General features: G+C 43.5%; 1 protein-coding gene and 1 pseudogene across 3 annotated transcripts in view; one reads left to right on the plus strand and one right to left on the minus strand.

Annotated features, from left to right (window-relative positions):
* The window catches only part of LOC311150547 (very long chain fatty acid elongase 1-like), a 31,872-nt gene extending 13,080 nt beyond the window's left edge, over positions 1–18,792 (plus strand). For both annotated transcript variants that reach the window (XM_084188025.1, XM_084188026.1), the window contains 7 exons: positions 16,218–16,322; positions 16,469–16,659; positions 16,806–16,886; positions 17,054–17,110; positions 17,293–17,398; positions 17,673–17,812; positions 17,959–18,792. In XM_084188025.1, coding sequence (XP_084044151.1) covers positions 16,262–16,322; positions 16,469–16,659; positions 16,806–16,886; positions 17,054–17,110; positions 17,293–17,398; positions 17,673–17,812; positions 17,959–18,288 — 966 coding nt within the window. In that variant the 5' untranslated portion in view covers positions 16,218–16,261 and the 3' untranslated portion in view covers positions 18,289–18,792. The remainder of the gene's footprint in view (positions 1–16,217; positions 16,323–16,468; positions 16,660–16,805; positions 16,887–17,053; positions 17,111–17,292; positions 17,399–17,672; positions 17,813–17,958) is intronic.
* Positions 18,793–19,614: 822 nt separating this feature from the next.
* LOC311098639 (cell division cycle protein 20 homolog) lies at positions 19,615–23,382 on the minus strand (annotated as a pseudogene). Its single transcript, XR_014615697.1, has 9 exons — positions 23,111–23,382; positions 22,826–22,957; positions 22,448–22,573; positions 21,739–21,935; positions 21,510–21,604; positions 21,021–21,251; positions 20,611–20,736; positions 20,297–20,414; positions 19,615–19,900 (listed from the first exon to the last, which is right to left on the minus strand). The product of XR_014615697.1 is annotated as a cell division cycle protein 20 homolog (transcript).
* Between the last annotated feature and the right edge of the window lie 1,410 nt (positions 23,383–24,792).

Raw genomic sequence — 24,792 nt, forward strand, 5'->3', positions numbered from 1 at the left:
GTCTTTCATTATTTGGTCAGTTATGCATGGATGTGTAGGTTCCGAATTTGTTGTTGGCATGTCATGCCTAAATTTGCTAATCTGGCCAATGAAAATTTTTTTTTACAAATAAGTAGTTGGCAATATCAGTGGGTTTTGTGATGAATGAGCCATCTGATTCAATGAATGATGGAGCAGAGTTTGCCTTTTTGCCCAATATTTCATTTTTCCTAGTACAGTTTCTTCTTTTTGTTCAGTTTAGTCACATGATTTCTCAATTTACAGAGGTTTGCCAATCGGCTGTGCAGCCAGACTTATTTGCCATTCCTTTTGCATCATCCCTCTCAACCATATCACTTTTTAATTCCTCATCAATCCAAGGGGATTAACAGTTTTTAGTCATTTTCTTAATGGGTGCATGCTTATTAGTAACTGGAATAATAACATAAATGTGTCCAGTGCAGTGTCTGGTTGCTCCTCATTACACACCACAGACCAGTAGATATATTCATTACATCTTCAACATAGGAATCACTACAAAACTTATTGTATGACCTCTTATACACTATATTAGGAACAGCCTTTGGAACTTTGGTTTTCCTAGATATGGCTACTATATTATTATCACTACATCCAATGGATTTGGATACTGCTTTAGAGCATATTTCTGCAGCATTAGTAAAGATGTGATCAATACCTGTGGATGATTTTTTATTTGTAAATACCCTGGTAGGTTCACTGATAACCTGAACCAAGTTGCAGGCACTGGTTACAGTTTGACACTTTTTTTGTGTGGGCAGCTTGATGAAAGCCAGTCAGTGTTTAGGTCACCCAGAAAAGATACCTCTGTTGATACCACATACATTATCAAGCATTTCACACATATTATCCAGATACTGACTGTTAGCACTTGGTCTATAGCAGCTTCCCACAAGAATGGGCTTTAGGTGAGGCAGGTGAACCTGTAGCCATATTACTTCAACAGCTTTTGACATGAGATCTTCTCTAAGCTTTACAGGAATATGACTAAACATAAACGGCAACACCTTCTCCATTGGCATTCCTGTCTCTTCTGAATATGTTGAAACCATGTATTGCTACCACTGTATCAAAGGTATATTATCTAATGGGTTTCAGAGATAGTCAGTCAGTATATGAATGTCATCTGTTACTAGCAAGTTATCAATTTCATGAAGAGTCGCTCTGGATAAGAGCGTCTGCTAAATGACTAAAATGTAAATGTAATGAACCTTGTTCCTTAGGCTACATATGTTAATATGAGCAATTTTCTTTGCACTTTTCTGGGATTCTTAAACTCAGCGACACAATGGTAGGGATTATCTGAGTGGGGCTTGGGTCACTGATAAGTCATTGGGTCTCTAATTGTGAGAAGATGATTTTATTAGTAAAGTGGACAGTTTGTTTTAAGTTTGACTCGATGCTAAAGCCTATATAGTAGATGTGCATTCGGAAAGTATTCAGACCCTTTGACTTTTTCCACATTTTGTTACGTTTCAGCCTTATTCTAAAATTGACTAAAAAAAAAATCCCCTCATCAATATACACACAATAGCCAAGGTGGCGTAGCAGTGCGGTCGTGTACTCTGTGTGTCCATGTAAATAGCCATTTTTTTGTATTTTTCATATATTTTCCCTATCACACTTTTCATCCTTCTACTAAATATACTTTCCTGCAACCCACCTCACTCAATGTGGAACGGATTCTATTATTGACTTAACTTTTATCTAGATTCCCCAGTTGAAACTAGCTAGCCAGCTAACTAGCTACTTGCTATTAGCCACCGTTAGCGGTTTTCACCCAGAACATCTGATTTTCTGCCGGAATAACTGAATCACTGGACCTTAACACCGGATCGCAACTAGCTAGCCGCAACCGAATGGATGTTGCTGTTGGCTAATCACCACTGCCCCCGACGCAAGCACCAGTTAGCCTTGAGCTAGCCTCGAGCCAGGCCCATATCCCGGCTTTCTACATCTCTGTCTACCGGACGGGAGTAGCCAGCTAACTAGCTACTTGCTATTAGCCACCGTTAGCAGTTTTTCACCATTGTCCGTGGCCTGCACTACATACCAGCCAGCTCTAGCCTGGACTATTATCGGCCAGTCTGCACTGTCTGCACAGCGAGTTATCGACCCAGAACATCTGAATCACTGGACCTTTAACAACGGATCATCGCAACTAGCTAGCTGCAACCAAATTGGATGTTGTTGTTTGCTAATCAGCCTTGAGCTAGCCTCGAGTCCGGCCCATCTCTCGGCTATCTACCTCTCTGTCAACTGGACGGGACCTCCTAGTGTAGACGCGGAGCCCCGCCGATCCATTACAACTGGTCTGCCGACGTAATCGTCTGTGGTTTCAACAGGCTTCCCGTTGCGACGACCACAAAGATCCATCTGCTAGCCCCGGCCCGCTAGCACACGCAAACAACAGCCGTGCTTCCTGCTCGCCTCTGCTGTAGCACCAATTCAAACTGCTCTTGGACTCACATATTGCTGTTCACTGGACCTTATGATCACTCAGCTGCACATCTGATGCCTGCTGGACTGTTCCTTTGCACAGTACCCTGTCCTGTTTATCTGTTTAGCCTCAGCCCAAACTTTCATCACCATTACCAGTTGTCGTCTTAGCTCTCTCGAATAACACCTGTGATTGCTTTATGCCTCTCTCCCATGTCAATATGCCTTGCCTAATTGCTGTTCCAGTTAGTTATTATTATACAATTTCACTGTAGAGCCCCAAGTCCCTCTCAAACTGCCTCATAGCTCCTTTGTTCCACCCCCCATACACGCGTAGACCGGCTCAATCGGTGCCTCCAGTGATGCTATCTCTTTCATTGTTACCCAACGCTTAGGTTTACCTCCACTGTACTCATATCCTTCCATATCCTTGTCTGTACATAATACCCTGAATCTATTCTACAAGCCCGGAAATCTGCCCCCTTTATTCTCTGTACCCAACGCACTAGAAGACCAGTTTTTAAAGCCTTTAGCCCTATCCTTATTTTAGTCCTCCTCTGTTCCTCTGGTGATGTAGAGGCTAACCCAGGCCCTGCAGCCCCCAGGATCCCCTGCTGATTTTGTACGTTTGCCCACTGACAAAGACATGATCAGTCTATAATTTTAATGGTATGTTTATTTGAACAGTCAGAGACAGAATAACAACAGCAAAATCCAGAAAAACGCATGTCAAAAGTGTTAGAAATTGATTTGCATTTAAATGAGGGAAATAAGTATTTGACCCCTCTGCAAAACATGACTTAGTACTTGGTGGCAAAACCCTTGTTGGCATTCACAGAGGTCAGACGTTTCTTGTAGTTGGCCACCAGGTTTGCACATCTCAGGAGGGATTTTGTCCCACTCCTCTTTTGCAGATCTTCTCCAAGTCATAAAGGTTTTGAGCCTGACGTTTGGCAACTCGAACCTTCAGCTCCCTCCACAGATGTTCTATGGGATTAAGATCTGGAGACTGGCTAGGCCACTCCAGGACCTTAATGTGCTTCTTCTTGAGCCACTCCTTTGTTGCCTTGGCCGTGTGTTTTGGGTCATTGTCATGCTGGAATACCCATTTTCAATGCCCTGGATGAGGGAAGGAGGTTCTCACCCAAGATTTGACGGTACATGGCCCCGTCCGTCGTCCCTTTGATGCAGTGAAGTTGTCCTGTCCCCTTAGCAGAAAAACACCCCCAAAGCATAATGTTTCCACCTCCATGTTTAACGGTGAGGATGGTGTTCTTGGGGTCATAGGCAGCATTCCTCCTCCTCCAAACACGGCGAGTTGAGTTGATGCCAAAGAGCTCGATTTTGGTCTCATCTGACCACAACACTTTCACCCAGTTCTCCTCTGAATCATTCAGATGTTCATTGGCAAACTTCAGACGGCCCTGTATATGTGCTTTCTTGAGCAGGGGGACCTTGCGGGCGCTGCAGGATTTCAGTCCTTCACGGCGTAGTGTGTTACCAATTGTTTTCTTGGTGACTATGTTCCCAGCTGCCTTGAGATCATTGACAAGATCCTCCCGTGTAGTTCTGGGCTTTCCTCACCGTTCTCATGATCATTGCAGCTCCACGAGGTGAGATCTTGCGTGGAGCCCCAGGCCGAGGGAGATTGACAGTTATTTTGTGTTTCTTCCAACTGTTGTCACCTTCTCACCAAGCTGCTTGGCGATGCTCTTGTAGCCCATTCCAGCCTTGTGTAGGTCTACAATCTTGTCCCTGACATCCTTGGAGAGCTCTTTGGTCTTGGCCATGGTGGAGAGTTTGGAATCTGATTGATTGATTGCTTCTGTGGACTGGTGTCTTTTTATACAGGTAACAAGCTGAGATTAGGAGCACTCACTTTAAGAGTGTACTCCTAATCTCAGCTTGTTACTTGTAGAAAAGACACCTAGGAGCCAGAAATATTTCTGATTGAGAGGGGTTCAAATACTTATTTCCCTCATTTTAAAATGCAAATCAATTTATAACATTTTTTACATGCGTTTTTCTGGATTTTGTTGTTGTTATTCTGTCTCTCACTGTTCAAATAAACCTACCATTAAAAGTATAGACTGATCAATTCTTTGTCAGTGGGCAAACGTACAAAATCAGCAGGGGATCAAATACTTTTTTCCCGCACTGTATCATTTGTTGACTTCTGTAACCGTAAAAGCCTTGGTTTTCTGCACGTTAACATCAGAAGCCTCCTTCCTAAATTTTAGTTATTCACTGCGTTAGCACACTCTGCCAACCCTGATGTTCTAGCAGTGTCTGAATCCTGGCTTAGGAAGGCCACCACAAATTCAGAAATGTCCATCCCCAACTACAACATTTTCCGTCTAGATAGAACTGCCTTGAGCTAGCCTCGAGCCAGGCCCATCTCCCGGCTATCTACCTCTCTGTCAACCGGACGGGACCTCCTAGTGTCGACATGGAGCCCCGCCGATCCATCACGACTGGTCTGCCGACGTAATCATCTGATGTGGTTTCAACAGGCTTCCCGTTGCGACGACCACGAAGATCCATCTGCTAGCCCCGTACCGCTAGCACGCGCAATCAACAGCCGTGCCTCCTGCTCACCTGTGCTGTAGCAGCCTACAAACTGCTCCCGGACATAGCTATTGCTGTTCACTGGACCTTATGATCACTCAGCTACACAGCTGATGCCTGCTGGACTGTTCCTTTACACGGTACCCTATCCTGTTTATCTGTTTAGCCTCAGCCCAAACTTTCGTCGCCATTACCAGTTGTTGTCTTAGCCCTCTCGAATAACACCTGTGATTGCGTTATGCCTCTCTCACATGTCAATATGCCTAGCCTATTTCTGTTTGGGCTAGTTCTTATTGTACTATTTCACTGTAGAACCTCCAGTCCCGCTCAACCTGCCTCAGAGAGCTCCTTTGTCCCACCCCCCATACACGCGGAGACCGGCTCAATCGGTACCTCCAGTGATGCTACCTATTTGTACTCATATCCTTCCATATCCTTGTCTGTACATAATGCCCTGAATCTATTCTACAACGCCCGGAAATCTGCCCCTTTTATTCTCTGTACCCAACGCACTAGAAGACCAGTTCTTAAAGCCTTTAGCCGTATCCTTATTCTATTTCTCCTCTGTTCCTCTGGTCATGTAGAGGTTAACCCAGGCCCTGTAGCCCCCAGTATCACTCCTACTCCCCAGGCGCTATCATTTGTTGACTTCTTTAACCGTAAAAGCCTTGGATTCTTGCATGTCAACATCAGAAGCCTCCTCCCCAAGTTTGAGTTATTCACTGCGTTAGCACACTCTGCCAACCCTGATGTTCTAGCAGTGTCTGAATCCTGGCTTAGGAAGGCCACCAAAAATTCATACATTTCCATCCCGAATTACAACATTTTCTATCTAGATAGAACTGCCAAAGGGGGCAGAGTTGCAATCTACTGTATAAATAGCCTGCAGAGCTCTATCATACTATCCAGGTCTGTGCCCAAACAGTTTGAGCTTCTACTTCTAAAAATCCACCTTTCCAGAAATGTCTCTCACTGTTGCCGCTTGCTACAGACCCCCCTCAGCCCCCAGCTGTGCCCTGGACACTATGTGAATTGATTGCCCCCCCCATCTATCCTCAGAGTTCGTACTGCTTGGTGACCTAAACTGGGATATGCTTAACACCCCGGCCATCCTACAATCCAAACTAGATGCCCTCAATCTCACACAAATTATCAAGTAACCTACCAGGTACAACCCTAAATCCGTAAACATGGGCACCCTCATAGATATCATCCTGACTAACTTACCCCCTAAATACACCTCCGCTGTCTTCAACCAGGATCTCAGCAATCACTGCCTTATTGCCTGCGTCCATAACGGGTCCGCGGTCAAACGACCACCCCTCATCACTGTCAAACGCTCCCTAAAACACTTTAGCGAGCAGGCCTTCCTAATTGACCTGGCCCAGGTTTCCTGGATGGATATCGATCTCATTAGTCAGTAGAGGATGCCTGGTTGTTCTTTTTAGCTCAACTGGTCCTCTGTAGCTCAACTGGTAGAGCACGGCGCTTGTAACGCCAAGGTAGTGGGTTCGATCCCCGGGACCACCCATACACAAAAATGTATGCACGCATGACTGTAAGTCGCTTTGGATAAAAGCGTCTGCTAAATGGCATATTATTATTATTATTATTATTATTATTATTATTATTATTATTATTATTATTATTATTATTATTATTTTTAAAAGTGCTTTCCTCTCAATCTTAAATAAGCATGCCCCATTCAAAAAAATGCAGAACTAAGAACAGATATAGCCCCTGGTTCTCCTCAGACTTGACTGCCCTTGACCAGCACAAAAACATCCTGTGGCGTACTGCATTAGGATCGAACAGCCCCCGCGATATGCAACTTTTCAGGGAAGTTAGGAACCAATATACACAAGCAGTTCGGAAAGCAAAGGCTAGCTTTTTCAAACAGAAATTTGCATCCCGTAGCACTAACTCCAAAAAGTTTTGGGACACTAAAGTCCATGGAGAATAAGAGCACCTCCTCCCAGATGCCCACTGCACTGAGGCTAGGAAACACTGTCACCACTGTTAAATCTACGATAATCGAGAATTTCAACAAGCATTTTGCTACGGCTGGCCATGCTTTCCACCTGGCCACCACTACCCCGGACACCAGCTCTGCACCCTCCGCTGCAACTTGCCCATCCCCCCCCCCCCCCCCCCCCCCGCTTCTCCTTCACACAAATTCAGACAGCTGATGTTCTGAAAGAGCTGCAAAATCTGGACCCCTACAAATCATCTAGGCTTGACAATCTGGACCCTTTCTTTCTAAAATGATCTGCGAAATTGTCACAACCCCTATTACTAGCCTGTTCAACCTCTCTTTCGTAACGTCTGAGATCCCCAGAGATTGGAAAGCTGCTGCGTTCATCCCCCTCTTCAAAGGGGGTGACACTCTAGATCCAAACTGTTACAGACCTATATCCATCCTGCCATGCCTTTCGAAAGTATTTGAAAGCCAAGTTAACAAACAGATCACCGACCATTTCGAATCACACCGTACCTTCTCCGCTATGCAATCCGGTTTCCGAGCTGGTCATGGGTGCACCTCAGCCACGCTCAAGGTCCTAAAAGATATTATAACTGCGATCAATAATAGACAGTACTGTGCAGACTTCGTCATCGACCTGGCCAAGGCTTTCGACTCAGTCAACCACTGCATTCTTATTGGCAGACTAAATAGCCTTGGTTTCTCAAATGACTGCCTCGCCTGGTTCACCAACTACTTCTCAGATAGCGTTCAATGTGTCAAATCGGAGGACCTGTTGTCTGGACCTATGGCAGTCTCTATGGGGGTGCCACAGGGTTCAATTCTTGGGCCGACACTATTCTCTGTGTATATCAATGTCGCTCTTGCTGCTGGTGACTCTCAGATCCACCTCTACGCAGAAGACACCATGTTGTATACATCTGGCCCTTCATTGGACACTGTGTTAACAAACCTCCAAACGAGCTTCAATGCCATACAACACTCTTTCCATAGCCTCCAACTGCTCTTAAACGCTAGTAAAAGTAAATACATGCTCTTTAATCGAACGCTATTGGCACCCGCCCACCCGACTAGAATCACTACTCTCGACGGGTCTGACCTAGACTCCCATTAAGCATCTCAAATCCAAAGTTAAATTTTGAATCGGCTTCCTATTTCACAACAAAGCCTCCTTCACTCATGCTGCCAAACATGCCCTCGTAAAACTGACTATCCTACCGATCCTTGACTTCGGCGATAGCCTCCAACACTCTACTCAGCAAATTGGATGTAGTCTATCACAGTGTGCCATCCGTTTTGTCACCAAAGCCCCATATACTACCCACCACTGTGACCTGTACGCTCTTGTTGGCTGGTCCTCACTACATATTCGTCGCCAAACCCACTGGCTCCAGGCCATCTATTACTCACTGCTAGGCAAATCCCCGCCTTATCTTAGCTTATTCGTCACCATAGCAACACCCACCCTTAGCATGCGCTCCAGCAGGTATATCTCACTGGTCATCCCCAAAGCCAACACCTCCTTTGGCCGCCATTCCTTCCAGTTCTCTGCTGCCAATGACTGGAACAAATTGCAAAAATCTCTGAAGCTGGAGACACTTATCTCCCTCACTAACTTTAAGCATCAGTTGTCAGAGCACCTTACCGATCACTGCACTTGTACACAGCCCATCTGAAATTAGCCCACCCAACTCCCTTATCCCCATATTGTTATTTATTTAGCTCATTTGCACCCCAGTATCTCTATTTGCACATCATCTCTTGCTATATATCTATCCTTCCAGTGTTAATACGAATTGTAATTATTTTGCACTATGGCCTATTTATTGCCTTACCTCCATAACTTGTTACATTTGCACACACTGTATATATATTTTCTGTAGTATTTTTGACTTTATGTTTTGTTTCACCCCATATGTAACTCTGTGTTGTTTTTATCGCACTGCTTTGCTTTATCTTGGCCAGGTCGCAGTTGTAAATGAGAACTTGTTCTCAACTGGCTTACCTGGTTAAACAACGGTGAAAAAAATAAATAATGTTAAATAAAAATGACAAAACAAAAACAGTTTTTTTAGAAATGTGTGCAAATTTATTACAAATTAAAAAAAACTGAAATATGTAAATGTTATAAGTATTCAGACCCTTTATTGGCAGCGATTACAGCCTAGTGTCTTCTTGGGTATGACGCTACAAGCTTGGCACACCTATATTTGGGGAGTTTCTCCCATTCTTCTCTGCAGATCCCGAAGCCACTCCTGCGTTGCCTTGGCTGTGTGCTTAGGGTCGTTGTCCTGTTCAAAAGTGAACCTTCGCCCCAGTCTGAGGTCCTGAGCGCTCTGGAGCAGCTTTTCATCAATGATCTCTGTACTTTGCTCCGTTCATCTTTCCCTTGATCCTGACTAGTCTCCCAGTCCCTGCCGCTGAAAAACATCCCCACAGCATGATGCTGCCACCACCATATTTCACCGTAGGGATGGTGCCAGGTTTCCTCCAGACGTGACGCTTGGCATTCAGACCAAAGAGTTCAATCTTGGTTTCATCAGACCAGATAATCGTGTTTCTCATGGTCTGAGTCCTTTAGCTGCCTTTTGGCAAACTCCCAAGTGGGCTGTCATGTGCCTTTTTACTGAGGAGTGGCTTCTATCTGGCCACTCTACCATAAAGGCCTGATTGGTGGAGTGCTGCAGAGATGGTTGTCCTTCTGGAAGGTTCTCCCATCTCCACAGAGGAACTCTGGAGCTCTGTCAGAGTGAGCATCAGGTTCTTGGTCACCTCCCTGACCAAGGCCCTTGCTCAGTTTGGTCGAGTGTCCAGCTCTAGGAAGAGTCTTGGTGGTTCCAAACTTCTTCATTTAAGGATGATTGAGGACCTTCAATGCTGCAGAAATGTTTTGACACCCTTCCCCAGATCTGTGCCTAGACACAATCCTGTCTCGGAGCTCTACGGACAATTCCTTCGACCTCATGGCTTGGTTTTTGCTCTGACATGCACTGTGTCAACTGTGGTCCTCTGTAGCTCAGCTGGTAGAGCACGGCGCTTGTAACGCCAGGGTAGTGGGTTCGATCCCCGGGACCACCCATACACAAAAATGTATGCACACATGACTGTAAGTCGCTTTGGATAAAAGCGTCTGCTAAATGGCATATTATATTATTATTATATAGACAGGTGTGTGTGTGTGTGTGCCTTTCCAAATCATGTCCAATCAATTTAATTTACCACAGGTGGACTCCAATCAAGTTATAGAAACAACTCAAGGATGATCAATGGGAACATGATTCACCTGAGCTCAATTTTGAGTCTCATAGCAAAGGGCCTGAGTACTTATGTTAATATGGTATTTCTGTTTTTCATTTTTTATAAATTTGCAAGAATGTCTAAACCTGTTTTCGCTTTGTCATTATGGGGTATTATGTGTAGATTGAGGAAAAATATTAATTTAATCCATTTTAGAATAAGGCTATAACATAATGTGGAACAATCAGTGACTCGCTCAATACGGAAGTGGTCAGATGACGCAGATGCTATGGTACAGGACTGTTTTTTGCTAGCACAGACTGGAGTATGTTCCGGGATTCATCCAATGGCATTGAGGAGTACACCACCTCAGTCATCGGCTTCATCAATTAGTGCATCGACGACGTCGTCCCCACAGTGACCGTACGTACATATCCCAACCAGAAGCCATGGATTACAGGCAACATCCGCATCGAGCTAAAGGCTAGAGCTGCCGCTTTCAAGGAGCGGGACACTAATCTGGACACTTATAAGAAATCCCGCTACGCCCTCAGACGAACCATCAAACAGGCAAAGCATCAATACAGGATTAAGATTTAATCCTACTACACCATCTCTGACGCTCGTCGGATGTGGCAGGGCTTGAAAACTATTACGGGCTACAAAGGGAAACCCAGCAGCGAGCTGCCCAGTGACGCGAGCCTACCAGACAAGCTAAATACCTTTTTTATGCTCGCTTCGAGGCAAGCAACACTGAACCATGCATGAGAGCACCAGCTGTTCCGGACGACTGTGTGATAACGCTCTCGGTAGCCGACGTGAGCAAGACCTTTTAAACAGGTCAACATTCACAAAGCGGCGGGGCCAGACGAATTACCAGGACGTGTACACAAAGCATGCGCGGACCAACTGGCAAGTGTCTTCACTGACATTTTCAACATCTCCCTGACTGAGTCTGTAATAACTACATGTTTCAAGCAGACCACCATAGTCCCTGTGCCCAAGGAAGCGAATATAACCTGCCTAAATGATTACCGCTCCCTAGCACTCATGTCGGTAGCCAAGAAGTGCTTTGAAAAGCTGGTCATGGCACTCATCAACAGCATAATCCCGGATACCCTAGACCCACTCCAATTCGCATATCGCCCAAACAGATCCACAGATGACACAATCTCAATCGCATTCCACACTGCCCTTTCCCACCTGGACCAAAGGAACACCTGTGTGAGAATTCTGTTCATTGACTACAGCGCAGCGTTCAAAACCATAGTTCCCACAAAGCTCATCACTAAGCTAAGGACCCTGGGACTAAACACCTCCCTCTGCAACTGGATCCTGGACTTTCTGACAGGCCGCCCCCAGGTGGTAAGGGTAGGACACAACACGTCTGCCACGCTGATCCTCAACACTGGGGCCCCTCGGGTGCGTACTTAGTTCCCTCCTTTACTCCCTGTTCACTGACAACTGCGTGGGCCAAACACGACTCCAACACATTAAGTTTGCTGATGACACAACAGAACAGTGATAGGCTTGATCACCGACAACGATGAGACAGCCTATAGGGAGGAGGTCAGAGACCTGGCATTGTGGTGCCAGGACAACAACCTCTCCCTCAATGTGAGCAAGACAAAGAAGCTGATCATGGACTACAGGAAAAGGCGGGCCGAACAGGCCCCCATTAACATCGACGTGGCTGTAGTGGAGCAGGTCGAGAGCTTTAAGTTCCTTGGTGTCTACATCACCAACAAACTATCATGGTCCAAACACACCAAGACAGTTGTGAAGAGGGCACGACAACACCTTTTCCCCCTCAGGGGACTGAAAAGATTTGGCATGGGTCCCCAGATCCTCAAAGTTCTACAGCTGCACCATTGAGAGCATCCTGACCGGTTGCCATACCAGGCAGTGATGCAACTGCTCGGCATCTGACCGTAAGGCGCTACAGACGGTAGTGCGTACGGCTCAGTACATCACTGGGGCCCAGCTTCCTGCCATCCAGGACCTATATACTAGGCGGTGTCAGAGGAAAGGCCAAGAAATTGTCATAGACTGTTTTCTTTGCTACCTCACGGCAAGCAGTACCGGAGCACCAAGTCTAGAACCAAAAGGCTCCTTAACAGCTTCTACCCCCAAGCCATAAGACTGCTGAACAATTAATCAAATGGCCACCCGGACTATTTACATTGACACCCCTCCACTTTACCCCTACCTACATGTACAAATTACCTCAACTAACCTGTATCCCCGCACACTGACTCTGTACCGGTACCCCCTGTAGATAGCCTCGTTATTGTTATTTTGTTACTTTTTATAATTTTTTACTTTAGTTTATTTGGTAAATATTTTCTTAACTCTTTCTTGAACTGCATTGTTGGTTAAGGGCTTGTAAGTAAGCATTTCACGGTAAGGTCTACACCTGTTGTATTCGGCGCATGTGACAGTTTGATTTGAAAAATGGAAGTGGTCTGAATACTTTCTGAATGCACTGTATATATGCCATTTAGCAGACAGGTTTATCCAAAGTTACTTAGTCATGCGTGCATAAATGTATCGTATGGTTGGTCTTGGGAATCGAACCCACTATCCTGCCGTTGCAAGCACCATGCTCTACCAACTGAGCTACAGTGGACCACATATTCTCTCCTCGTGTTGGTTACAGATGGTGGGGCTGCAACTGCCTGGTATAATGTCCGGTTCAGTTATGTAAATAAAGTCTACCCTCAAGGAAAACTAGGGGCTTTACTTTCCACTTACATATGGTATACAACTGTATGAAAATGTACCTTTGCCGTAGTGTTTCTTGCTAGAAACTGAAGTAAACACTGAACAAGTGAAATGCAGTTTTAATTGAGTCGGTTTGTCTTTGTAATCTGTTGTGTAGATAGCACATGAACTGTTTCATGCAGACCTGGGTTCAAGTACATTTGTATTTGTATTTTTCTGGATCAAAAAGGGGTTTAGGTGGTGGGTGTGCCTTGGGCGTGGCCAACCCATCAGCGCAACTGAATTCGGTCAAGGCCCAGGGCAAGAATTCTTTACATTTTTTATAATTCTTTATATTTTTTAAGCCATTTCCTTCAATTCTACACAGAGACATTTTGCAATTATACACCTTTTGCCATGGAGCTGAGAGAAATGTTGCAGTTTTTAAGCAAATTTCCTGCAATTCTATACATTCTGCCAGGGAGCTGATCGAAAAGTTTGCTGGTTTAACGCACATTTCATGTAATTCTCTGCATTTTTGCCATGGCAAACAAAACAATCAAGGCTCATGAGTAAGTCATAGTTTTTGTCTAGCTTTTATTTTAGTGATTGTTAGTTCTCAAATATCTATTATAAAAAAATATATAGGTCCTTTTCTACATGCTTTATATCTGGTTTTAGTCGTATACGTTTTTAAACTTAGTGTTAATTTTTTTACGCTGGGTGACTTAGAAAAATGCTTAGGTGGCCCGCCCAATACTTTTCTATGACAACCTGATTTTAAAAATGTATTTTTTGTGTATTTGAGTATTTTCAAATAATGTGACCTGAATCAACTACTTCTATTTGAAAGCATCTTCTAATCATTTCAAATACTATTTTCAAATACCTTGGTTAAATGCATGGGAGTGTATTTGAGTCAATGTATTTGAGTATTTTCAAATACATGCCAATACTTTCCAAGTTTATTTCCAAATACATTACAATATTCAATTACTTATCTTTTCAAATAAAACCTATCTGAATACTTACCTCGAAATGTATGTGAAAGTAATTTATATATTTGAAATAGTATTTGAACCCAGGTTAGGTTTTATGTCCATGGCTGATAGTGGAATAAAACACTTGGCTATTCTAGAAAAGTGACTATAATATTACTGAGGCTACCTATGAATAATCCCAGTAGGATCTATTTAACATTGACTGACATATTGTCTACAGTGCCCTCTGTAGTGTTTTTTTATTGTTGTGAAGTATTTGTTTAGTTTGTCTATCAATATCCCTGTATACTACCTACCGCATTGTGCACTGGACCAAGGCACTTTACCCCTTAGAGCTCCAGGGAAGCTGCTCTACTGCAGACCCTGTGCTGCTTCCAGCCTGTGATGTGTTGTGTGTCATGTTGGGTACCACGGTGACAGCAAAAATCAAGTATACAGTGGGGGAAAAAAGTATTTAGTCAGCCACCAATTGTGCATGTTCTCCCACTTAAAAAGATGAGAAAGGCCTGTAATGTTCATCATAGGTACACGTCAACAATGACAGACAAATTGATGAAAAGAAATCCAGAAAATCACATTGTAGGATTTTTTTATGAATTTAGTATTTGGTCACCTACAAACAAGCAAGATTTCTGGCTCTCACAGACCTGTAACTTCTTCTTTAAGAGGCTCCTCTGTCCTCCACTCATTACCTGTATTAATGGCACCTGTTTGAACTTGTTATCAGTATAAAAGACACCTGTCCACAACCTCAAACAGTCACATTCCAAACTCCACTATGGCCAAGACCAAAGAGCTGTCAAAGGACACCAGAACCAAAATTGTAGACCTGCACCAGGCTGGGAAGACTGAATCTGTAATAGGTAAGCAGCTTGGTTTGAAGAAATCAACTGTGGGAGCAATTATTAGGAAATGGAAGACATACAAGACCACTGATAATCTCCCTCGATCTGGGGCTCCACGCAAGATCTCACCCAGTGGGGTCAAAATGATCACAAGAACGGTGAGCAAAAATCCCAGAACCACACGGGGGGACCTAGTGAATGACCTGCAGAGAGCTGGGACCAAAGTAACAAAGCCTACCATCAGTAACACACTACGCCGCCAGGGACTCAAATCCTGCAGTGCCAGACGTGTCCCCCTGCTTAAGCCAGTAAATGTCCAGGCCCGTCTGAAGTTTGCTAGAGTGCATTTGGATGATCCAGAAGAGGATTGGGAGAATGTCATATGGTCAGATGAAACCAAAATAGAACTTGTTGGTAAAAACTCAACTCGTCGTGTTTGGAGGACAAAGAATGCTGAGTTGCATCCAAAGAACACCATACCTACTGTGAAGCATGGGGGTGGAAACATCATGCTTTGGGGCTGTTTTTCTGCAAAGGGACCAGGACGACTGATCCGTGTAAAGGAAAGAATGAATGGGGCCATGTATCGTGAGATTTTGAGTGAAAACCTCCTTCCATCAGCAAGGGCATTGAAGATGAAACGTGGCTGGGTCTTTCAGCATGACAATGATCCCAAACACACCGCCCGGGCAACGAAGGAGTGGCTTCGTAAGAACCATTTCAAGGTCCTGGAGTGGCCTAGCCAGTCTCCAGATCTCAACCCCATAGAAAATCTTTGGAGGGAGTTGAAAGTCTGTGTTGCCCAGCGACAGCCCCAAAACATCACTGCTCTAGAGGAGATCTGCATGGAGGAATGGGCCAAAATACAAGCAACAGTGTGTGAAAACCTTGTGAAGACTTACAGAAAACATTTGACCTGTGTCATTGCCAACAAAGGGTATATAACAAAGTATTGAGAAACTTTTGTTATTGACCAAATACTTATTTTCCACCATAGTTTTCAAATAAATTCATAAAAAATCCTACAATGTGATTTTCTGGATTTTTTTTCTTCTCATTTTGTCTGTCATAGTTGACGTGTACCTATGATGAAAATTACAGGCCTCTCATCTTTTTAAGTGGGAGAACTTGCACAATTGGTGGCTGACTAAATACTTTTTTCCCCCCACTGTATCTGTGCAAATGGACCAATAAAGCAAGTGTTGTATTGTTTTATTATCAGGTATATGATGGGCCTGTGTAGCTGTCTCTGTTTGTTTAGTGTGGGAGGCAGTATGACTTTGCTTTGCTCATCATCATCTTACATCTGTGTCTATAGGCCTCAGGACACATTACTGCATCCCTTGTAGGCATAACCACATAACCTGCCATTATCACCACCAACTGTTTTTTCAAGCAAATTGTATTTTTGTCTGTATATTTAAGGTTTTTTTTGATCGACTGAATAAAGGAGAAAAGAGGCCATCAAAATGCTGCGAGAAGTGGGATCCAGTATTATGGTGTTTTATGAGTATGTGTTGCAAAGAACGGGTGAGTGCTTTCGCTTAAGTTTATATTTTTATTATTTCAATTTTATTTAAATCAATTTGGTGATTTGCAGTTTGTACCATGCTATTGGTGTAGCCTGTATTGTTGTCTCAAAAATATTGATTAATTGCTTGATTTCTTGTCCTCAGACCACCGGTTGTTGCCCTATCCGTTGATGCGGACCCCCTTCCAGATGACCAGCATCCTGATGGGCTATGTGTTCTTCTCGCTGTACGCAGGGCCTCGGTTGATGGCCAACCGCAAGCCCTATAACCTTAAAACAGCCATGATCGTCTATAACTTCAGCATGGTGTCCCTGAATGCCTTCCTAGTCTATGAGGTGAGCAAAGCAGTTAGTCATTCAGGAGAATGAAAGTTCTTCAAAGAAATCAAAGAGCCTTGTTGTGAAGACATACTGTAGTAAGACTTTTCCCAGCGTTTATGAATGGATGATATGACAGCGAGTTCTGTGCTTTGCCTTTGAAGTTCCTGATGTCAGGATGGGGCACCACCTTTACCTGGAGATGTGACCTGTGTGACTACTCAAGCAACCCACAGGCTCTGAGGGTAAGTTATTTTCTTTGAGTGAATCTGTATTGCATCTCATGATGGCATCTTTTTTCATAACATTTCAAAAAAAAATTTTACATTTTACTTTACATTTGAACATGCATATGATGTGATATTTTATTCCATGCTATTTATTTTCTGTACTTTTGTTCTCCTTTTGTCAGATGGTTCAAGTGGCCTGGTGGTTTTTCTTCTCTAAATTAACCGAGCTTCTGGATACCGTAAGAATGATTTCTCTATCTGAACATCATGTTTGTGAATAAAATGTTTGATGCTAGCCTAAATCATTTAGATTTTGTACATGTTCTGACTGCATCTTTCTCCGACACCCTTAGTAAAATACAAATGGTTATATCTGAACAATGTTTGCTTAAAGTAACTTGAGCTCTTGTCTGATTTTCAGTTTTTCTTTGTGCTGCGTAAGAAACACAGCCAAATCACATTTCTACACGTCTTCCATCACTCCTTCATGCCCTTCACGTGGTGGTGGGGAATTACCATTGCTCCTGGTAAGCTTGACCTCATGATGACATCATCATCCCCATGTAGTGTGCTTACAGCTGGTCATATAACCTGTTTTAACTTTACATTAACTTTTGGGGGGTTGTTAAATAAACCTTATCACCACAATGAATGCTCTGCAATTTTACAAGGGAATAAGAACGCTAAACAAAATCCATTTAGTAACATTTATTTTGTTATCCCCCTGTGACTATTAAGAATTACTCTTGGAGTATGTTTGTGTGTTTTTAAAACTGTGCTTGTCATATTGTGAACCTCCAGCAGGGGGAATGAGCTCGTTCCATGCCATGGTCAACTGCTGTGTCCACGTCATCATGTACACCTACTACGGCCTGTCTGCTGCTGGACCTCGCTTCCAGAAATACCTCTGGTGGAAGAAGTACATGACTGCAATCCAGCTGGTGGGTGTTCTTTCTTAATGATGTACTAGTTTCTGCCAATATGTTAAAGGGAAGCATTGATTTGTGGGTAGCTGCCGGTATTACTGTTGTGAATTAGTGAGTCCTGCGCCATCTACACACCAATATGTTCTTTCTTCTTTATTTAGGTCCAGTTTGTGCTGATCTCACTTCACATCTCTCAGTACTACTTCATGGAGAAGTGTGACTTTCAGGTGCCCATGTTCATTCACCTTATCTGGATGTACGGCACCTTCTTCTTCCTACTCTTCTCCAACTTCTGGATTCAGGCCTACGTGAAGGGGAAACGGCTGCCTACGGCAACCATGGAGAAGCTAAAGCAGAATGGCGTTATCAACGGCATTATCAACGGCGACGTTACCGTGGTCCTCAACGGCAAGCCACTGGAGAATGGCAACGGGACAACAGCGCATCGTGTCAACGGCCATAACCAACTAGGCAAAGTGAAGGAAGTCTAGTTTTGTTCTTTTGGAAGGGGAAACATAACTGTCTGAAGGAGCCTCCAAAATGCCAAAGATTCCAAAAAAGTATACTTTTATATTAGCTACTGATCACTTTCCTCAAATGTATATTTTTATATTTATCCCCACAGTTTGTGGGATATGAATGGCGTAATGGATTTGGCAGTTAGTCCCTACTTGCTGCACTGTGTTTGTTAAATTGTGGGTGGTTGAGGGAACATAGTGTGATCTAACTGTAGATCACCCTGTATGAAGAGGTGTCATCGTCACTAATATTCACCTCAAACCCAGGCTTGAAACAGCCAATGATAGCCCACCCATGGACTCTTTTGGCTGGCATTGCTTGAGAATATTGTAGTTTTGACTGAAAGGACTGGAACACGCTTGTAAATAGCGTACACAGTTCACTTTCAAAGAGGTGGGGTTTGTGTTAATGTCCAACAGTTTTTTTTGCTGCTGTTTGTATATTTAACTTCTTGAAATAAAACCTATTTTAAGTGTAAGGCTGTCAGTCATTACTTACCTTGAGGCACTTAAGGCATCCACAAGAAAGCTGCTGTATCCGGTCTGCAGCAGCATTCTTGGTAAGGGTCCTCCAGGTCAGGCCATAGTTCTTGTTGCTTTTGAATGTTCTGGCTTTCCTTCAATGTCCAGCATAGGGAAATCACAGGGTGCATGTCTGATGGTAGTCTGCACATGTCCCAGCCATCTTTTCCTCACCATCAGTCAAGGGTGTACTCTACTTTTCAAGTTCATTAAAAGGTTACCCCATATTTAACTGTTCTAAACCTAAGGCAAGTGTCTCACTGAGACGTTCTAGAATTCTTCATTCCTGGAGATGTTGCTCAGGAACTGAACATAATCTGGAGAAAGTAACTGGAAAGCACCCATTGGTTCACTGCAGTCATTCTGCTAGTTTCAAAAGATTGCTGTTCCTAAAATGTTATCAATGCCTGGAGTGGTCTGTACATCAGACTTGACCTAGAACTAGTCCTGTCTTTGGACAAGCAGTCGGAACTCCCCTGCTGCCACGTCAGATTGCTATAAACTTGGTTAGCTGATATGCAAAATACCTATCCAGGCATCAGCAACGCGCCCAATATTATGCACTCCAGAAATTAAACTAGTGAGTCACCCCTGAAACGCCCAATACAACTATAAGCAATGAATCAAAGGCAGAAATTAGTTTGGGTTCCAGCAAATAAATGAAGTTCAGTTATACATTGAATGAGTGTCTTAACAGTATTTGCAAAAATAAACTAGTTACTATAATATTTGTAAATCGAAAGTTGTGGCAAGGCTGCAAAATATTCAAACGCAAGATAATGTAAGTCGCCATCTTTATTTCACAGTGAATACAAACAATTCGTACATAATTTAGTAAAAACTATTCAGAGGAGTTGATCAATAACTTGAAAACATACAATACAAAAGTCCATTATAGGATAGATTGGTGTATAATGTTGCTGGTGGACTTAATCTCCTTTGCCTTCTTTTTGACTGGATCCAGCTCAAAGCTCTTCCAGAACCGGACAGTTTTATCACCAGCTAGTGGCGATAGTCGAGCAGTCTGGACTCATGGTAATGTTCAAGACTCTGCCCTTGTGACCTGGGATGAAAAAGAAAAAACAGTTTACGGTTTCAGTTTTGAACTTTGACCTCAGAATAAATCCAAGGCTACAGTTTGAAACGTGTACTCTGAGACCACCATCTGCAGGAGACGCACAGCCCAAACATGCACCTCCCCACAATTCCCAACCAATGTAGCTCCGGTACGAGTCCTCTATTAGTTTGAATGGGTTGACAGTTTGAGAAATTGCTAGAGCTGCGCTGAGAATTCGTAAAGTATGATAGCCAACGGTCAAATATTTGGACTATGATAGACACTAACAGCTTCAGACAACAATGCTCTTTGTCAACTTACACATTAATGACAACTGACCAATTTACACAGAGCCGTTAAGTTTATACATAAATGAATAGCTGTTTCAGACCAGACAATTACCATTGAGCTCTGCCACTTTAGTCAAGGAGGGGTACTTCCAGATGACTACGTTGTCGTGGACATATCCGTGGCTGGAGACCAATTCCTTGTAGTTTGGCGCAAACATCAAAGAGGAGACCTGTAAGGCAGATTTGACCACCAGTTAACTTCTGATCATATGGCATAGCAGTTATGAAAGTAAACTCACTTCAAAAGGTGACTGGTATGCAAACACACATGCGGCTATGACTGAGCAGGGACCTGGAGGTAATATCAACCTGGTCAATTTTGATAGACTTCACAACCCCATTAGAGTTCAAGGTGAGTGCAGTTACCTGAGACTGAGTGTCCAGAGCACTGATGCAGGAACCACTGTTGACGTTCCAGATGCGGATGTGTCAGTCACTGGTGCCACCTCCAGACGCAAGAATGTTGGGTTGCCATGGGCACCAGGCCAAAGCCTAAGACATTTTAGTAAGATACAATCATTAGGGTTCCCGAGTGGCGCAGCGGTCTAAGGCACTGCATCTCATTGTAAATAAGAATTTGTTCGTAACTGACTTGCCTAGTTAAATAAAGGTTAAATATATATATATATTTTAAATAAAGCGTTGGGCATCTCTTCAAAGAGAGGACATGTGCATCAAATTGTGTCATGTAATTCAACCCCAACTCTTTCAATAAAAACATTGTAGTTTAGCATTTCACACCAAGAATGATAGTTTTAAGTTCAAAGTTTGTTCACCTTGACTGCTCCTTGGTGCTCACTGAAGCGGTGGACAGAACTACTGCCTTGGCCGCTGCCCTCCTGGCCACACATACACCAGGTTGTCATTGCCTCCGCTGGCCAGGTATCTCCCATCAGGGGACCACATCAGCCCACACACACACCTCCTGAGAGTGCCCAGACAGGGTGAAGATGTGGTGGTCGGCTACCCTCACGTCATGGTGGTGGATGTGACCGGATCTGGAGCCACTGGAAAAAGCAATAATCATAAAATGGTTAATCAACAACAATAAGGCTGTTTGCACAGGCAGCCCAATTCTAATATTTTTGCCCAATTGACAAATGAAGTGATCTGATTAGTCAAAAGACTAATAATTGGAAAAAATATTAGAATTGGGCTGTCTGTAGATAGATTAGAACATTTTGGCCACAAGTATCACACAAAAGATCCTGGAGGGACAGAGACTTGACTATTCAAAATGTGACGTTCAAATCATGATCCTTTACCTGGAGAGAACATGATTGTTCCAACTCAGACTGGCAACTCTGGCAGTGTGGCTGGCCATGCTGCGTAGACGCTTCTGGTTCTCCACATCCCACAACTACGGTCAGTCAAATTCAGGTGAAATATAAAATAAAATAAACATCAAATCATTATTTTCTCTCCAACAACATAAAATTGCAATGAAGCCAAAAAAAATATTTGAATGGTGAGTTGTTCACTTAAGACATTTACCTGAACTTTGCAGTCACTGGTACCAATGGCCAGGAAGTTGCCCTCCTTGATCCACGACACGGAGCAGATATAGTCCTCCTCCCGTTCCATCTTCATCAGCAGGACGATGTCACCCTGGGCGGCGTCCCACAGGCAAACGCTGTTGTGAAGTGCAACCGCTAGAAGGTTCCGACTGCTCCAGTCCAGTAGGTTCAAATCTGTGGGAACAGACATTTTAGTCATTTAGCAGACGCTCTTATCCAGAGCGACTTACAGTTAGTGCATAAATTTTTCATACTGGCCGAACCCACAATCCTGGCGTTGCAAGCACCATGCTCTACCAACTGAGCTAGAGGAGGGCCAAAGGTAAATAGACCGTTAAAGTCAGTTAAAGAATGCTCCTGCCACCACCACTCCGATTTAATTAAGTTGATAGAGTGACGATAAAAAGGGCCAGATCCCAACTTGAGATAGTTGCTCTAATCACTTTCTGCAAATTTCCCACTGAAATCAATGTGTGATTTACATGCAGACAGCAGGCCCATGTTTCACCCACAGCTAGGATTACTCTCCAGGTAGGTTACTGGACATTTACTGTGTTGGCAGGAGACTCACTCCTCAATTTGTAGTTCAGGAGCATCTAAGACAGACCTCTACGATAGGTCCCTCTGTACCTTCTCCCCAGACAGGTTATTAGACATTTGTGGTACTGTGTTGGCAGGAGACCCACAGAAATCATTTCGGAGTTCAGAAGCATCTATGATTCTGTCAGGTACAGATGATATGTATCTGGTCATTTTGGTGGAGACTGGGGTAGGAACTTGACTGTAGAGGACTGTCAGGTTGTTCTGGTAACCTGCAAAGAAAAGAGAATGGGACATTAGATTCTGATATCAACTGACAAGTCACGCCATCATTACCAACGGTAGGCCTACCTTCTGGAGCATTCAAGGGTTTTCCTCCCAGATGCAAGATCTTTGCCTCCTCAATGTCATATCCATTGAGTGTGACAGACCAAGCCTTCTAGTTATCCTACGAAGACAAATGTGCAGATTTTGACCTACAATGCGATATTAACAAATGTGCTGATGTTAGAGAAGAGCCGCACCGGAGGGGTTTGTGTCCATAGGCGCATTTTCCTTTGAGAGCAGGAAGCTTGCCACCTCCATCTGTTTGTTGTTCCTAGTGGGAAAGAAACGGTCACCACCTGCCTTTGAAGGTGTGCACTTACTATTTTTACCTAAGAAAAGAGAGAAGGACAAATTAGTGGAACCCTAGGTGAAACCACTAATTGGCAACAGTGCCACACCCATAGACAGCTGAAAGACACTAGACAGAAGCAAATGTAGTAGAGCAAAATTCAAAGGTGAAAAGCTAAATAGTAGTTAGTTACCTGGTGTTTTACTAGGCGTCTTGGACATAGTAAGAGATATATTTGCGGATTTGCCAGGTGATAGAGCGCTGGTGTTGGCACTGCTGGTCGACATGGACGAACTGGCTTTTCTTTGCCACGGGCGCGTTTGTGATTGGCATATACAGCTTCAGAATGTTGTGAATATCATTCTCGAATCCAAATTGGGCCATGTTTGAATCTGCCTTTCGGACTCCATGCAGGGTACAAGAATAAAAGTATTGTTTTGAACTTATACTAAGAAAAACGTATAGCTACTTAACTAACACGTACATTTAGTTAATATTTGCCAAATCAATTCACTGACGTTTGATAGTTAACGTTACCTCAAATTAAACGGACAACTTTAGCTAGCTAACGTTAGCTACCTGGCAAACTTGCTGCCTTTCCCCGTCATTTACGATACTATTTACATTGTATGCAACAAAACATTCAATTTAGGTGTTAACAAATGTGAGCTATGCTACTTACTCCAACTTAATTCCAAACGTCGTTATTGACAAACGGTACTTTTACATCTACCTAAAAGGAACATCACCTCCCAAACTTTTCTGAGACGTGTTTCTTTCTGCAACAGGTAAAGTTATAATTTTTTAAAGAACGATGACGACACTTGACTTAATGCACTGTCATGATTGGTTTATTTAAAAAGGTTTAGGAGGTAATCGAGGAAGCGGAATAGTATCCGTTAGTCTGATTGGTGGAAAAGGTAGACGTCAACTTCCTGAATAATTAACGACAAAAGAAAATGTCGTCACACCTTTTCGAAGGACAGGATAGAATCAATAACATCGCCGCCTAGCGAAAATAATGTGGAGACCACTGAGTATTTAAAGAGTTTATTTCAGTTTGGCTCTTGTTCATAATAATCTGTCATGCCACTAGCCTATCTGCACTGTATCTGCGAGCTGTTGGCTCACGTGCCAAGCACAAGAGTAGGCATATTTGCTATGTTACCCATTTACATTTTACATTTACGTCATTTAGCAGACGCTCTTATCCAGAGCGACTTACAAATTGGTGCATTCACCCTATAACCAGTGGGATAACCACTTTTTAAAGGGGGGGGGGGGGGGGTAGAAGGATTACTTTATCCTATCCCAGGTATTCCTTAAAGAGGTGGGGTTTCAAATGTCTCCGGAAGGTGGTGAGTGACTCCGCTGTCCTGGCGTCGTGAGGGAGCTTGTTCCACCATTGGGGTGCCAGAGCAGCGAACAGTTTTGACTGGGCTGAGCGGGAACTATGCTTCCGCAGAGGAAGGGGAGCCAGCAGGCCAGAGGTGGATGAACGCAATGCCCTCTGTCTTGTTTTGTACGCTTTGTACAAAATAATAAAATGCAGGACGACAGGATATTTATAAACGTAGCTCTTTATTAACTAGCTATAACGTGCATGTCCATGTGTCTCTGGCCATGATCATCTCAGAATGACCTCACCACCTGGGTGGTCTTAACCAATCATTGCACAGTATGATGCATCCAATTACAATTCAGTATGGTGACACATATGAATATTACATCCCCCTTCTTTAAAAAAAAAGAAAAAATATGTGGAACAATAAAGCGTTTCTTTTGAATATATGCTCTGTAGTTTGAACTCGAGGTAAGTAACCATTTAAACTGCACCAACTGCATCAACATAACAGACAAACAATGATTCAGCAT

This window comes from Coregonus lavaretus (assembly GCF_964263955.1).
Source record: "Coregonus lavaretus genome assembly, chromosome: 23".
NCBI classification, from domain to species: Eukaryota; Metazoa; Chordata; class Actinopteri; order Salmoniformes; family Salmonidae; genus Coregonus; species Coregonus lavaretus.